At 40.5% G+C, this 17,865-nt stretch overlaps 1 protein-coding gene across 1 annotated transcript in view; it reads right to left on the bottom strand.

Moving 5' to 3' along the window:
* The window catches only part of LOC115797762 (protein shisa-6-like), an 82,013-nt gene that overhangs the window by 23,306 nt on the left and 40,842 nt on the right, over positions 1–17,865 (bottom strand). The window contains 1 exon segment of the mRNA XM_030754255.1: positions 6,573–6,611. Within this exon segment, the coding sequence (XP_030610115.1) occupies positions 6,573–6,611 (39 nt within the window).

Genomic DNA, 17,865 nt, shown 5'->3' with positions numbered 1-17,865 from the left:
GAGATGCCCTTGAGACAATCCAGCACACACCATAACCAGACGTAGTATACAGGAACATGTGTGCAGAGGATGACCTGGAAGTCCTGAGGTCAAAACAGGATAAGCTCCCAAAGGTGGTTGAGCGTGATCAAGCTAAGATCTTGGTGAAAGCCAATGGCTAATCAGCTGGACATAGTAGTGGTGGACAAACAGAGGAAGAAGGCCGCAGTGAGGGTGCAAAACCAAGTGATGGCAACATCAAGAAGAAGGAACACGAGAAGCTCGATAATAACCAAGTGCTCAGAGAAGGACTAGAGAAGGTCTGGAAGGTGAAGGTATCAGTGGTCCCAGATCTCTGTCCAGAAGAGCACAGTCCTGGGAACAGCTAAGATACTGCACAGGACCCTCAAGCTCCCAGGCCTCTGGTAGAGGGTGTGTGTGTGTGTGTGTGTGTGTGTGTGTGTGTGTGTGTGTGTGTGTGTGTGTGTGTGTGTGTGTAGCTGATGTATAGCATATTAAAAATAATACAGATGCAATACACTGTGTATTTCCAGCCAGTACATAAACTGTTCCACCCCAGTATACCTTAAAAGATTTTTATTTTTGCATCAGGACGGGCATATTTGATTTGGCAGGAAAATCTGCCAAATCAAATATGTGGAGCTGCCCACTGTGGTGACCCCTTTGAATAAGTGTGCAGCTGAGAGCAGCTTTATTTGTAATGGACAAATACACAAATACACTGATAGGTACATTGCTGTGTCCAATGTACTGTACTTTGTATGTATAGCTAAATTCCAGCCCTTTAAACCTAATGATGTGTAATACTAAGTTAACCGAAGCAGTCAAAATATTATTATGACTGCAGTTCTGCCTGTGTTTTAACCACAACTTTTCTCAAGTAATACTGTTACATTACTGAAATACTACACAATTACAAGTAAAACTACTAGTGTTAAAAACACCTTAGTAAAAGTACAATGTCCTAAAACTGAGTATTAGTTACTACTTTTCCCTTGAAGTCTGAATCACCACCAGAGATTAACACAACTCTAACCCACTCAGAATGTGTAGTTTTTGTTTTATTAACCTGTTCTCCCACCTCTTGGAAATCAGGAAAGAAAGAAAATAATCATTCCACCTGCCGACCATTAAAATCTATTTACATTTTTCTAATATTAACTTCAGAGATTTGAGGTTGATCAGAATTTCTGACTTTTTATTAACATTTTAAATTTACTAAAGTAAAAGCAGTTGAATTAGAGCTTAACTCGTTTCAGTTCCTTTGGTCATTTTAGTTTCTGTTTGTGCTTTATTTGATTCCTTTTTTTTAACCCCTGTAATGTGTCCTTGGGTGTCATGAAAGGCGCTTACAAATAAAAAGTATTATTATTATTATTATAATTACTCTTTCCCCCATAAAGATCACATTTGACAACAACTCTAATAAATAAATAGTGATATTGCAACCAGAATTATAACACTGATGAACAAACAGTACAATGAAGGCAAACGAGAGGCAGACAATCACTTCTGAACAACAAGTAAAGACTTATTACACTTATTACATGTATTAGAAAACCAGTAACCACATAGCCTATATTATTTAATCATAAACAACACAATACATCAATTTCAAATCCTTTGTAGAGTGTGTGCTCGAAATACCAAAATGGAGATTTGTTGCACTTTAGTAAAAGGCCAATAGAGAGAAGCAGGCAAAGTCTAAACTAAAACCACTTCAGTTGTATTACAGGTATTACAGGTCAGGTTTGCAATACAAATTCTAAACAAATGCATCACACAATCTGTTGTACTTGTCACTGACCCACTGTGATAAGATCCCCTCAGTGGCTACAAAAATCAAATGAAAGGTTTAGATCATATTTTCAATTTTAGGCTCATTCAGTGGTGAATTATTCATTATTGAAAGCAGCAAGGTAAATCAGGGTAGAGCAGGTCATCTACTAATAGGAAGGTTGGTGGTTCGATTCCTGGCTGCTCCTGTCTGCGTGCCCAAGTGTCCTTGGGCAAGAATCTGAAGCCTGAGCTGTATTCCTCGGAGTGTGAATGTGTGCGCAAATGCTAGATAGGAAAAGCACTTCAATGCAGTATGAAGAGCTTTGAGTGCTCGAAGCAGAGCAGATGAGCGCTATATAAGAACTAGTCCATTTAAATTACACACATAATGCATACTAAAATATAAAACATAACTACTGTGGTTGCCTGTCTGTGTACCTGAGGTATTACAAATACAGTATATTGCTGCTACATGGCTGAGATTGATCTGCTGCTAATGAGTGAAAACTAATTAAAATGTGCTTGGAATTGTTGGAAGGACTGAAATACTCAGATTTCATTATGCATTCATAGATAAATACATTAATGAGAGTCACTAGAGCTGCAGATTGCAAATGTACTATGTTCTTCCAAGTGCAGTAAAATCCCAGTACAGCACAGACTGTTTCCATCCACAGTGCCAGTAAGTATCACTCTTTATCTCATAACTCACAATCACCCCCAAGACACCAAAGGCCAAGTAGTTACTTGACAAGTTTCTGCCTCTACTGCTTGACAAATGTGCCATCATAGTCTCAGCAGGGAAGGGGAAGGGCAAGAGGTTGAGATGGACTTCATACCCAGTTCATTTTGAAATGTGATAGACAGCGGACCCACTGTGGACCGTTCTGACCCCGTGTGTTAAAAGGCAATAAGGCATCCATTTTATTGAAGTGGTGCTTCATGATGTTCCTACAAAGCCTGCATGGTTACAGTCGGTTCTCTCACTACGAACCCACAGTGACTCTCTGGGTTTAAAGATAATCTCTCTTGAAAATCAAACAGTGCAACAATATGTCATTTTCATCGCTTGGCACACTGTAGGAGGAACACTAGAGCAGAAAAAAAAGCCATTTCTTCTGCTTCACAGTTGATTGACATACCAACCGACTCCTTTTGTAGGCTGTTGAAAAGCAGACTTCCTTTGGGAGGAGGCGGAGGGCGAAGAAGAGGTAGAGGAGGAAGAGGAGGGTCCGTATATCGTAAGCAAGAATAAGGACAGATTTATCTGATGTCTTCTTAAAATTAAAAAAGTAACATCATCAAAACTGCCTTTATCCATGCCTTCATAGACCAGCCCTCCTCTCCACTGAGACGGACAGAATCGAAGAGCACGCACACCAGAGAGGTTAGGACATTCAGTTCAGTAAAGAGGACAACACATAGAAAGTGAAAAATTTCCAAACATTTCAAAGGGCAGGAATTAGAACACAGGAGTGAAATGAGACCAGTTGGGTTTTAATGCACAGCACAATAAAAAAAATTAATATAATGTGGGCCAGCTCCAGCAAACATCAGGAGGTGCAGAATATTCTTGTTTACCAAAGTCTGTCCTAGTTTGGTTACTTTTTTCTTTTGCAATAAGTAGACCCAAACTTTACTTAAAGAATGGACTTTTTTTTTTAGTGCAGTTGAAATCTCCTCTTTACAGTGTTTCTTTGTAGGCAAGCCCACATTACCACACCATTGATCTAAACAGAAACAGATAGGGGTGTTACGGTACGTAGCCTGTTACAGGACACTGGGTCCAGTTTGCTTTCAATTAGTGCAGCAATAATTTAGTCTATATTTCCATGTGAGTTTTCCATAGTTGGAGACCCCCCCACCTGGACAGCTGTAACAGAACATTGTTTTTTTTTTTTTGTCTGTTAGCTACAACATCCTATGTGTTGGGCCCTGGATGTACAGCTCATCATGGCTATCATTCAGTGGCAGACACTGGATTCAGATTGTTGGAGCACATTAACTGAGCGTACCAAATCCCTGCAATTAAGCTTGGATAAAGTAAGGGTTTTTTTTGGGGGGGGGGCAGACATGGTAAAAAGGTTTTACACATCAGGACATCTTAAAAACCATCTGGTCCTTACAAGGTCTTAAAATTAGGTAAATACAACCTCAGATGAACTACAAAACATAACATATTACACTGTTATTATTTATTTAATGAAAATTACACCTTACCAGTCCCATAGGTGTTAAGAGGCTCAATCTGGGAAGGGTTATGAGGCCATTTCCAAACAATCTCAAGGTCATAATTCCACAGTGATAGAAAATTCCTCACATGTGGGAAAACATTCAAGACAGCTGTCAGTCTTGCCAGAAATGGACGTCCCATCAAATTCACCCCAAGGTCAGAATGTGCAATGCTCAGAGGAACTGTGAAAACCCAAGAGCTACCACTGAGACTCTACAGGCCTCAGTGAGCATGTTAAAGGTTAAAGTTCATGACACTGCAATTAGAAAACAGCTGAACATGTAGGGCTCGTTTGGAAGGGTTCTCTCTAAAATGTACATCGTAGCATGAGTTAGGCTTTAAAAATTGTATCTGAACTTTCCACTAGAGTTCTGGAACGATGTCCTTTGGACAGATGAGACCAACGCGGGACATTTGGCCATGATGCACAGTGCTTGTTTTGGTGAAAACCAAAACAAACAACTGAGCACAAACACCTCACACCAACTGTCTAACACAGTGGTGGAGGAGCGATGATTTGGGCTTTTTTTTTGCTGCAATATACCAAAGTATTCCAGTGTCAGCTGAGAGGCCATCTGTACGACAGCTGAAGCATGGCCAAAACTGAGTCCTGCAACAGGACAATGAGCCTCATTTACTAATGTGTGTGAAACGATCTTATCCTGTGCAAAAAATGAGTTCAGGCCGATAAGGTCAGATTTATGACAAGTGTGCACCAGTCAGTTTTGTTCTTATGGACATGCGTATGTTAGTAAGTCAGACTAAATCAACTGGATCTGCAACCTGAAGTGGAAAGAACAATGTCAATGTTCTAAGAGAGGGAAGCCTGCACCGCTAAGGCTAAAAGAAGGAGAACGTCTGACTGGAGAAACTTTAAAAAGAGTTTACAAGGTCCAAGAAGGAAGCCAGAGAAGGGGCAGCTTTCCAAAGTGTTTTCATGGGAGTGATGACCATTTAAAAATAAATGAATAAAAACACTATCAGAAAACAAAAAGCAATGAACAGGTGGAGGACCGGGAGCACGTGATCTGTCAGTCTGAGATGAGAAACTTGCTGCAATGGAAGGAAAAAAAAATCCAGATTCTCCAGCATCCGTGGGACAGTACCAAGAAAACAAACTGTAAGTGATCCAGCAATGACAGCATTCCTTGTTAATGCAACATAAAATCATTTAGGAGGAGATAAGATGAAAAATACTGGAATATGTTTAAATTAAAAGGTTAAAGCCTACACCTGCAAATATTATTATTAGTAGTATCATTAGTAGTAGTAGCAGTAGCAGAAGTACTGGTATTCATTTTGAAGACTGTTTACATTTCTTAAGTCTGCCAGGCTGTTATTTGTTTACACACTTGACCAGAGGGACTTCCAAATTCGTTCCTAAAATATGAAACAATATAAAGAATGAAAGTGTTGCAATGACCCAGTCAAAGTCCAGACCTCAGCCTATTTGAAATGCTGTTTAAGAGAGCTGTGCATAAACGAACACCTGCAAACCTCAATGAACAGAAACAAATCATGAGAAACTGATAACAGCATACAGAACATATTTAAGTTATTGCAGCTAAAAGCTAAAACTTACTTTTTCACACACTGCTTCTGCATTTTGGCTTAGTTTTTGTTAAATATATAATGACACAGTGTAATATGTCAGGTTGTATTTACCTAATTGTAAGACCCGCTAAGGACCAGATCATTTTTTGTGATGTCCTGATATGTAAAACCTTTGTATTTTTTCTTTCTTGACAGTACAGTTCATATGTGCACTTAACTACATTTGAATGGCAGTTTAACTTATTGCTGACAAAAACTGCCACCAGTCTGTCCACCTTTTCTACGTAGCATCTAAAGATTTAGTCACAAAGGCCGAGACACCAGCAGGTGGCTCAGATGTGACCGTACAAACAAGGCTGCAGGTACACTCCCAGTAAAGCCACGAGTGATCACATCTACCCTACTGTTTGTGTAGAAATGGTTACACAGGGGATTGAAAGGTGTCAGTTATTTGACTGGTGTGTTTTGGAACTTTGGACACAACCAGGTCGGCTATTTCCTCATGTTTCTGGTTGTTTTGCTAAGCTAGGCTAGGCTACACAACTCCTGCTTCAGGCTTGATAAAATAAACATGAGTTGTGCCAATATTCTTGGCAGGAGAGTTACAGCACTTGTGTCCTATTTTGTCTAACTTCAACTTGACATTTGTTATAAAGTTGCTATAAATATGTTTGAATGGACTTTCTACCAGTGATTTAATGTACCGTTACACCCCTGAAACTAGCACACACAAACCAGACTACACATGTGCACTCGTCACACAGACAGGAGAACTAAATGTCAAGAGGGAGAATACACAGGTTAGGCATACAAAGATAGATCAATGGGAAGGCACTTCACTACGATTAACACTGCAGGTATAAGCTGCCTCCAAACACTGAGCAGGAATTTGGTCTTATTTTATATTACCTCTATTAATCTTTAACAGCTTCATAAGACAAATGCGGAAATCATAAAAAGTGGCTAGAGGCAACTTTAACCTTTCACAAAGAATAACCATCCCTACCATGGTGACTCTGGGAGCGGACCGGCCAATGTTTTTCTCCTAGAAAACAGAACCAAGGGATTAGATTGTGCCACTTGTATTGTAATAGAACACAAAATGTACTCACACTGAGCAACCAGCAGTTACTGTTTTTACATGTGGTTAAATTCACAACAGTGGAAATGATCATTTTGCAGTTACACGGCAAAATGCAGTCTTAAAGCAGCGCAGCAGCTTCGTTTCATGACAAACAGCTCCTTTATAGAGCCTCCATGTATGTGCAAAAGCTGCTGGAAATGAGAACAATTTTAGTGCTTGGGTATAGATCATCTTACAATTTATCTTCCCATCAGCTGCTGTCTGATGCCACCTGACACCATGACACAGAGCATCAAGTCAACTCTCTCTCCTGCGTACACACACAGAAATTCATGTTAAATTCCTCTCAACAGGGAGAGACGGAGAGGATTTCAAGATGAAGAGAGAATTTGGGGTATGAGGAGAAAAGAAGAGGCTAATGAGTAGAAGGGAGGAAATGTAAAAGTCACTGTTGTTCCCCACACCCCAACACCGCAGGGCTCCAACCACTCCAGCTCTTTGATTCATCACCATCGATTTAACATCAGCTTCTCATCGCGGCTGCCTCCCACACAACGACACACAGCCACAGGGATGAGTTCCCCAGCTCGCCGCCTGAATGTATGCATACCAGTTCTGACCTTAAACCTGCTGACCAGATGAACCGCTGTAGTCGGTGGTACATTCATGACGAGAGGTGGGCGTTTTTATTTTACTGTGGATATGCTGATGAGCTTGCATTGCAGATTTAAGTGTAGTTATACATTAAGTGGTTTATGTGAAATCCCCTGTGAAAGAAATATGAAAACACTACACCTCAGTACTGAAATGCTAAATTACACAAACCCAGCAGAGTGAAGGCACACACACAGACTGCACCAGTGTGACCACAGTAGTGCACAGAGTACTGACTCTTTCATGTATCTTTTTTTTTTTTTTAAGTGTAAGGAACAATCCAGGGAAGGAAAATTCTTTGTTACTTCTACATCACGTTAAACTACTTTAAAAAATTAAGCTAATACTAATGGTGTTCCAGCTGCAAGTTAACGGAGCTACTGAAATGGGATCTGGTTTCAACAGTAAATGTTTGAATCTATTTAGTGGTGGGAGTAAAAAACAAAACGATGTATTCCAAATGATTCTGTATTTTTTAATTGATTTTTCAAAGTAAAGGCAGCAGGCAGCGGACCAAAGCACTCTGAGTTATCTGGGCCGGACTCAGTCCCCCCCACCCCCCCATCCCATGAAGTTTTTGTCAAAAATTTCCCCAAAGTGTTATTTTAAAAGATCAAAGGATTTTCCACACGGTAATTCTAAACATACTAGTTTTCCTTAGAAAGCATAAATTATTTCTTTTTGTTCACAATAACAGAATTATTTCAGAAAAACAAACAAACAAACAACAAACAATATTAGCAGGGTCAGTATTATTAGCCCCCTGAAAAAAACTGAGCCATAACACAAACACTGCTGTGCACTGATATGCTTTAACTTTGTACAAGCTTTGAGCATTACAGTCACGTCAGAACTGAGGGTTATCTTCCAGTTTACACACAGTAAATTGTTAAGAGATTAGTGAGAGCAATCAATTTTCAGGGGCCATTGTTACCCCAGACCACCCTCTTTTAGTCCCGGACCTGCGCTGGGATTGGACGGCCTTTTAGGATGATTTCAGAAGGTGCATGAAGGCAAAAAACAGGTCATTTTAGCTTACTGTTAGCTGGCTGGCAGGCAGCCTGATGGCATCATAATATATCATGCATGATTGAAATCTTCTGGAGAGAAATGAGATGTTGTTGTTGTGAAATGAGCGTTTGGTTGCTCAGCTGATGATCATGTTGAAGGAGTTGGCACACAAATAAAGAAATAAACACACAAAGACAAATTTAGTGTATTAATAATTCAATCATAGTATCATAATAACAAGCTCATATATTTAATGTATCATTTTATTGACTTTAACCTGTTTTTCTATCTAAACAAAACACTTTAACTTGTTGTTTTGACTTATTAATATGAAACAACATATGGCAGCTTACAATTGCCTGCAGCTGACAAAAATAATGAGCCCATAATCTTCATAAAAAATGAAGACAAACCAGGTACTCAGAGCAAACATCTGTCATAACTGTTCAGCGAGGAGGATGTGGATGGAGTGAAGCTGAGTGACATATCTGTTTCACTGGAATCATTTTGACATCCATCTTTGAATGTGCTCATTATAATATCAGCAGCACTGAGCTTATTGATGAGCGGCTCATGATAACTGCTTCCTCAGATTTGTTATGGTCATTTTGACCTCATGAGACGGTGAAATCTGAACTCCAGGAGCAGGAAGGACCACTGACATCTGCCCCCTCCTGTACCCTCTCAAGAAGTGTTGGTGAAGATTCTTAAGAGATGACCTTGAGTTTTATCCTTATCAATAAATAATCAATGATTTGATAAATCCGTAAGACATGTGATGTGAGGCTGACGTATTGATGATTGCACAGTGTTTCCCCCAGAGAACACACTCAGTGCACCTGATTGATGCCTTATGCTTGGTGAGGGGGATAATGAGGAGGATGTGAATGTATTCCTGCAGTGTGGGATATTGAGGACCTGCAGTAAAATCTATGCTCAGTTTAAAGCCTAGGAAAATTTGTAGCTACCATAAACCTTCAGCTTTAGTAGCTACAGAATATATTTTCTTTGCTTTATTGGAGGTAATGCAGGTAATTCATCTCTTTGTGACCCTGCTGTAAGAGCTGCAAAAGCCCAGTCTTATTTGTGGTTTCTCACAGCAGCCGGAGGGCTTATCCACGCTTTTTTTTTTTTTTTTTTTAGAAGCAAATTGTGACAAGAAACCTTGATGCCTGAGCATTAGTTACTGTTCTCCTGAGTCAGCATTATGCAGTGTATTTTATGATGCGTGCAGTGTTTTTAGTCAACAGAAACTCATAGTTGAAGACTGCCACAGGAAGATTCAGCATTTCCCTTCGACGTTGCACAAGCAAAACAATCGTCTCATTTCACAGTGTTGCCATTTAAAGCAGTTATTTTGACGTGCAATGCAGGGAGATAAGATGAATCTGAGGCTCTCTAAAGTAGGGTTACAAATATCATCATAAGCTGAGCAGTAAACAACACTAGTTTTGCTCCTTAGTTAGAATAAGGAGGAGCGATTTATTCAGCAGGAGCAATGTTGGCTGTAGAGGCTGCAGAGAGAAGTGGGTGCACAAAGGGTAAATCTCCTTTCCAGGACACCCACCATCAGAACTGAACAATGTTTGCTCAAATTTTGAGTCCAAGGTTGTTCTGCAGGGCTGCTGCTGCATTTCCAGCCACCTATGCCCCTGTAGGCCTTGACATATCAGCAGGACTACCTCCTGAAATCAATGATGTGGAGTCAGACTCCTCAAATGTCAGCCACAAACGTGCCATGTGTTCATAATATATACAGACCCAAGGTGAGAGGAATAATTTAAGCATATGAGCCAATATTATGGGCAACACTTGGCCCCACTGATATTTACTGAGGAGTTCATAATTTACAAATCTGTTTTCATCCAGCAATCAATGCTGTAAACATCACTGATCGTAATGAGCATTAATGAGCAACATGATGGGAATACTGACTTCAGGGGCTGCTGCCATACTGTGATGCATGTTGCAATAAAACTAAATGTTTTTTTATGACTACAAATTCTTCATGTACTCTTGCATTTCATATTGACACACAATGTAGCATATGTTGGCCTAAAATTGCATTAACCATGTTCGCTGATAGTGCAGATGCAGCCTGGGAGCTGAACACACAGTCAAACAAAATGATTATTAATTCATCATAACAAATGGATCATTGTAATGAGCTAACTGTAATCTTTCAGTGTAGCATGCAGAGCAGCTGTTAGGATACTCCACTGGTTCACTGAGAGAGAAGAAACCTGCAGTAATTTAATGATGATTTAAAGACTTCCAAACTATTTATTTCCATAGTTCAGTGAAAGAAATGTTTGAAATGACTTTCTTAATACTGCAGCAGAATACATTAAGAGTTTGGTAGTCTGGCTCTGAGGTGACGATGCCCCATAAATATGAGATGCATAGAAATTCCTGTCACGTGACTGAAAACCCTGAATATGGGGATGGAGCTTCAGGGCTACAGTGTGGTTACAGTTAGTTTGGTTAAAAATCAAATGTATCTATCTTTAGTCTGTAAATAAATGCAGGGTTTAAGTTTTGATTTCCAAAATGTGCATTTCTTTTCCTTCAGCTGCTTCCCCAGTCGTTGATTTCCTTCAATCAGCACCTCACTGAGTGAAGGTACGCACAGTTTCATGCTTCACTAATCTCGGCGCATTAGCATGTTAACAAATCAATTCCCCCGAAGGAGAGAATCTCTGTACCTGTGGCAAAACACTGGATACAATATTATGTAGCACACCGAATGTGTGATTTGTTTTACACACACACACACACACACACACACACACACACACACACACACACACACACACACACACACACACACAAACCCCACCCCACACTCAATGCGCACACATACACACACAGACAGACAGACACACACACCGCTGCTCCCCTGCTGGATTGCGATCAGTCCCTGAGAAAGCTGCTTACATAACCACACTGCCAGCACCATCCCACGTCAGCCTCCATATCAGATGATAACATCTTAAATGGCTTTTTGACAATGTTGCATCTCACTAGCAGTTTATGAAGACATGGCCACATATGAGTGTTTGTGTAAGGATGAGGGTGTGTAAGTGATATAAAATAAGATGGTGCGTAATGAAAAGGAGTAAAGGGGGAGATCGCTGAGATTGTTACATGGAGAAGGCTGAAGCTGTTTGGCTGTAACTATAGTTCATTTGCATAACAGCAGCTCATACAATTATTTAAGCCATATTTTAGGGACTTGGAAATAATAATGTTAAATATTCATGCTTAACTGGTTCAGGGGTTGAGAATGTAAAGCAGGGAAGCCAATCGTGACGTGATTAACAAAAGCGGAGTACAAAGTTGTCAGAGTTTACCAGCCTTCATGCAGGGGAAGAAAAAAATCTTCATTAACTCTTCATCTCATACAGCTATCCCCCAAGCTCAGATAGAGCGGGGCGAGCGAGCAAGGGAAAGATTAGGAGAGGGAGAGTGAGAACAGAGATTTGATAAAGAAGGGGAGAGTCTTATTTCAGTGCTCCACACAGTGCTGGATGATCAAAGTAGAAAATGCTGTTTTAATTCCAAGAATCATATCTCATCTCCTGTCCACAAGCTCATTTTAGAGAATTATGCTACAGGACAGAGGGGAAGAGAAGAAGCAGAGACAGAGGAGGCACAGATGAAAATCCAGCCAGACTACTTCAGTATACTTAACACTCTTTTTTTCTTTTTTCTTTTTTTGCTAAACACTTCTCTGCAGCTAACTAATTTCTTGACCACTGATGGATGTTGTAAATTGGCATGAGTGCTTTGCTTCAGCCCTGAGGTCCTGGATCTCCCAGTGAAGTAACCCACGCAGGGACCAAACTAGGATAAAACATTAATGTTCTCTTCCTAAAAATTCTTAACCTGCTTGATCCATGTGGCACATCTTTGTTTAACAGGATAATAATGGGGTTTAAGGTATTTAATGGACCATCAACAGACGAGCTAAACATACACGCAGCAGACACCCTCCAGCAAAGCTCACGTTAGCGCTGAATGCTGCCTTAGTCTGAATGCTGCCGAGGCACAATCAAAATTAGACAACAGGTAACACTGAAGTTCCAGCCCTCAGAACACGCTAATGTGTTTGTTTCTGTACTAATACACAAAGATCAAATCTTAACATCAAACTCATGAAAAACACCTAAAAATGTGGGAATGAAGTTTTGTAGCTTCTTGTCTTACTTTTACAACATGATTGCACTGCTCATTAATATCCCCATTTCACCACTTACAGTACTGTATGATGGGCAAGTTGCTAACCTGGGAGCATACAGTGTTGTTTTTTGTTTTTTGTTTTTTGGAGGGGGGGGTTGGTGCATTTAGCAACTGCTTGCAAGAACTAAACAAACTGGCCATCGAGAGGCAACACCATCACCCTCTGGGCAACCAATCGCAAGGTGATTGAACAGGTCTCCCGGTGGGAGGCAACCTGTCTCCAGATCATCCTGGTCTGACTTGGACTGACTGCAGTCGCTCTCAGATTGGTGAGGTTTTGCAAATAACTGCTGTCTAATTTCTAAATGCAGACAAATTACCAATCAGTCTTAGTCAGTCTGTGCTGAGGAGCTCAGCAAGTCTCTGCAACAGGGGACGTGACAAAATTGGTTGCCAACTGGTTGTAGGCCTATTCCAGTAAATTACAGTATAATCAAGGTTTCTGAGCACTTACAATACATCATTTTGCAGTTAAATCAGTCCTGCAGTAGCTATCTGTGAGTTTCTGGCTGCACTTTGAATGAAAGTAGTTAATATAAATTTATGTTTAATGTGAGTTTGTGTATGTAGACACCAACAGATTTTCAATCTTCACCAGTTTATCACAGTTAACTGCAGTATTACCAAAAAGAAACTGCATATTTAATCTGATTCACAACTGCAAACTATAGCAGAGAATGACTTTGTCTTATTGCTGTTTTATCTCCATTGTGACACCGAGTGGTCACAGACCTGATCTGTCTTTAAAGCAACCATATCGGAGGCAACAAGAAATTATTGCACACGGGCGCAATAATTTTGGTCATGCTGCGGTCTCCAACCACTGTTTCCCCTAAAGTGACTGCAGCATTAATCAGATCCACCCCTCCCTCATCACCTTTTGTTTAAAACACCATGATGGTGAAACCGGCACAAGCGCTCCCCTGCAGCTGGATGTGTCTCTTTTAGAGCAATGCTCTGAGTGCTTCTTGGCTGTGGGGGATTCACCACAATAATGCAAGTGACCAATAGGACCCCATTTTCACCTTTTCTCTAAAGTGGAAACGTCTAATAATGCCAGCATCTTCTTTCGGCGTGGTCACAGAAAACTGAGCTTTTGGGAAATAAGTATTGTAAATATGGACGACAATCCAAGCTGCTGTTTCTGTTAATACACAATTAAGCTGCACCTGTTCTGTGTACCAAAGAAAAATGAGATCAACCAAATCATGTAACAATAAACTGAAATGCTAATGTCATCACATGTTGTTTTCATATATGATGAAAATCAGCTGTCTCATGAATGAATACATGTGGGTGCTGTTTCTAATCAATCTGTGCTTCCATTTATTGCTGAATGGAAACAGCACAGTAAGACCTGGTGTACTTTTTAACAGCTATATCTGCGATGATGACAGTTAATGCCAAATGTGTCTGAATAAACAAGTAGAAGTGATTCAGAGAGTAATGGATTAGTTTGGGTAGCATCTAATGCCCCCTTTTGACTGGAGCTCCAGCTGTAGCAGCTGATGCCTTCCTTACATCAAACATTACAATAAAAACCAATCTCTTAAAGTAGATGAATGGCCACCGGATGACACCTGATGTCAGGCTGTACAGCAGTCACGTGCACTGAGGTGTGACCACCACGAAAATCCCTTCCTACTTCTGGCAGTGCCTGAATTTGTAGACAGCGAGCAGATACCTGCACACAGCGTACACCTCTGTCCATACATTATCCTCCAGCTCCCCATTCAACAACACAATCAGGCTCAGCAGGGTCTCCGGTCTCCAGTCAATACAGACAGTTAATTCTAAACTCATTAACAATGGAGCCATAACAATGGTGCACACAAAAGGAGAAGGTGTGGGTGGACTGTCTTTACGCAGGAGGGGAAAAAAAAGAAAAGCTGTGTTTTTCATAATCAACTGCCAGTCATTTGCTAAGATAAAGGCTTCTTTAAGACTGCATAGGGGATGAAGCCCACTGGTGCAATTGAGTTACCATTTTTCTGGAGTTTTACAAAGGAAACATAAGGAAACAGTGTAATGACTATGAAGGATTGGCTTCATGAATAGAAATGTGTTTCTGCAGAGGACAGAGGAGAGGCTTGAATTAAAGCTTTGACGTATTCATTGAAAGTTGTGATTTTTTTTTCATCTCCTTTGGCCTCCTGGCTGAATGAGGAATGAACTAACAAAGAGATTTGGATGAGTATTAAGCAGTCTTCTCTGTACTGCACAGTGCTGGTAGAGACTTTCAGAGCCCTGTTGCTTGGCTTTTGATTGTTTTTGACCATTTATCAATCATTTTTGCCCACCCTATGTCAAAAAGTTTTTGTTTGTTTTGCACCATTAAAAATTCAACCGAAACCTTCAGAAACCTCCATCACACTCCTGATGTGACAGAAAATCTGTCCTGCTTCAACAGCCTGAAGCCCAAATGCAGACAGCACTTGACACGGTTTGCACAACTGGCTCCAGGCAAAGGGTGCGAGTGAGACAAATCTGAATATTGATCGAGGCCCTTTAATCCACCTAGGCACCTATTGATATGTCAGTCATTCTCCTAAATCTAGTAAAGCGTAGCAGTCTCAAGAGCAAAACAGTGGCCCAAGGACTGTGTTCTTTTCTGTTGTGTTTTAATTGCTGTTGGCACTGCACACCGTGACTCATGGTAATGACTTAATGAAGTCATTGAGATTTAGTGAGCAGCCACAGGCTACAGAGTTCCTGCTGAGAATAGTGCACCCTTCAGCATGGCTTTATTAACATTTAAGAAAAATGCCACTGGTCACATCAGCTGTAGTGATCACAGCAATTGTGATCAATTTAGTTGCCAGGAAGGGATGACTGTAGAAAAGGTTTTTGTAGCCCTGTATTTGGGTATTTTAATATTTGACCATGATTTGTTCTCACTGGGAACTAAAATCCTTTTCTCTGCACACAGTATGCAGCACCTATAAAAAGTACTCATTCCCCTCTGTAGTTAGTCAACTTGGAATAATGTAGCTTTATCAACTGTAGTGCAGAGATGGCATAATCAGTCTTTCTGTTGGTTGCGCCACTTTGGTCCGTGCTGAAATATGAGGACAAATTTTAGCTTATGGTGATTTTTTTTTTTTCTCATTTCTGCTACCAGCAAACCAAAGCAGAAACAATCATCATCCGTACATAACAGCATCCCAATGACTGGGAATTCATTTCATTCAACATTTCATCAAAGGTGGAATTTGTTATTTCTAGTAAATTATTAAAAACAAACAAATATATATTTGCTAGTTGCTGTGGAAATTCTAATCCAGGCAGTTATATTCTCCTAAGGATGAGGAGTGATCCCCTGATCTGTTAATAATCATCGGATCAAAGACCATTATTTTATTAAGAAGATTAAAATACTTCATGGGGGGGTCACAAACACATTAAAAGGCTGCAGAATGTGACAGGTCACCCCCTCTTTTCAGAGCCCCTTATTCAGTAGTCATGGGTCAGACCACACCTCCTGTACATCTGAGCCCAGCTGTAAACTCTTGTGAGAACATGTTGCACTGTTGGTGCATTACAGACACATGAACACGTGACCGTGTTCAGAACAGCCATCGTGGTCGTTCCACCAGCAGTTTGAATGGACGGGTCCTTACATCGTGCTTTTTTACTCTGAGCACTCGAAGCACCAAGACCGTATTTTACCACAATGACTCACACAGGGTGAAAACAAGCTGACAACAGCATCAGCCACACTTTCATGGGTAGTAATTACACTGACTGAATGTAAAAGATAGATGTAACCACCATGACATCAAAATATGGCAGTGGCAAAAAGTCTCAGCTTGAACAATGGGTACGCACTAATCACTGAGTGATATCGGACATAATGAGCAGGCGAAGACCCTGAAGCATGTCCTACATTTTGACCCTAAGGGGTCCAGAATTTACAGAATGAACTTTTTTTTAAAAATAAGACTCAAAAATAGCAATTGCAACTCTAAACTCACCAAGAAATGGTTTACTGAGACAATAGAGCAGGGGAGCCAAAGAGTAGTTTTCCTTCAATACAACTGGAGCGTTTCTGTAACAATGGGAGTCAAATCACAAAGAACGCAGATTTAAGTCACTTCAGCACGACCTTTGTTTTTCAGACCCAGAGGTTCCAGCTTTTCTACTACTAAACAGGTCATTGTCCCTGGTTCTGCCATTGTTTCCACTGTCTAATACATGCTTTGCAGCCCTGTTCTGCAAGCTCTAAGTCAAGTTTCAGGTACAGTAATGAAATGCATTGGAAAAGCAAAGCAGAATCAAAAGCACCTTTCCTTATGCACTATTAGGTTTATGTTACAGGAAGTGCCAAGTTGTGGGTCATTAAGCAGTTCAAGGGCAGCCTCCTCCAGATGAGAGCGTGGCTGTAGACTGAGTAGTGATTTGACTTTGATCAGCTACAGTAAAAACACTTCTCTCGTTTGAAATATTAAAACTTGTTTCCAAGTATACATGACTTCAATAAGAGGCACCTAAATCATTGTTGAAGTCACTGAGAAGCACTGAACACCCCTTTGATGCCACTTTAATCAGTCATTAAGAAATGGAGAGAGTTTGGCACAGCTGTAAATTTGAGTAAGCAAGCGGGAAGGAGACTTCTGAGGAAGGACGCCAAGAGACCTGCAATAACTTTGAAAGAGTTCCAAGCTCCACTCATTCAGAGTGAAGGGGCTGTGCAGACAATAGCAGCTGAAACTTGCTCTGTGACAGAAAACCAGACAGAGAGCCACCCTAAAAGCAGCTCACGTGGCCTGTCAGCTACAGTTTGTCAGATGACACACAGGAGACACAGCTGAAAGACTTACCCTGACACTAACTTCCTTTTTAGGCACTATGTACTTTAGTTTCTGTGAAAAAATATTATTATTATTATTATTTTATTATCCAAGAAATAAACTTCAGCAAAGAAACCTTTGTGGGTGATGTTGGAGCATCGTTTCCTGTGATGAAAGCAGAGACTGTTGTGCTGGAGCACGCGCTGAACATCATGCCGTGATATGCTGCAGGACCCCTTCCTTTGTACAACATTTCATTTTCATTATAAAGCATTTCAGCTCAAATCAAGTTTTTATTTTTTTCTGATGAGTGGTAAAACTTGAAAGATTTAAATTCCATCTAATCCTGAAAAACAGTGACTCACCCACAACAACACAGGTAGAAAATAAAGCCAGAGCAGGGATCTGCAGAATGGTATTCATGTATTATTTCAGATTTGATGTCAGGTAATTGGTTAAAGTGTCTGCCGGGCGATCGGTATTCTACACGAGCAGCTGGGGTAACACAAGTCTCACTA

This window comes from Archocentrus centrarchus, chromosome 19, assembly GCF_007364275.1.
Source record: "Archocentrus centrarchus isolate MPI-CPG fArcCen1 chromosome 19, fArcCen1, whole genome shotgun sequence".
NCBI lineage: Eukaryota > Metazoa > Chordata > Actinopteri > Cichliformes > Cichlidae > Archocentrus > Archocentrus centrarchus.
Note: the sequence above shows the minus strand (reverse complement) of the source record. Positions and strands in the feature narration are given on the sequence as shown.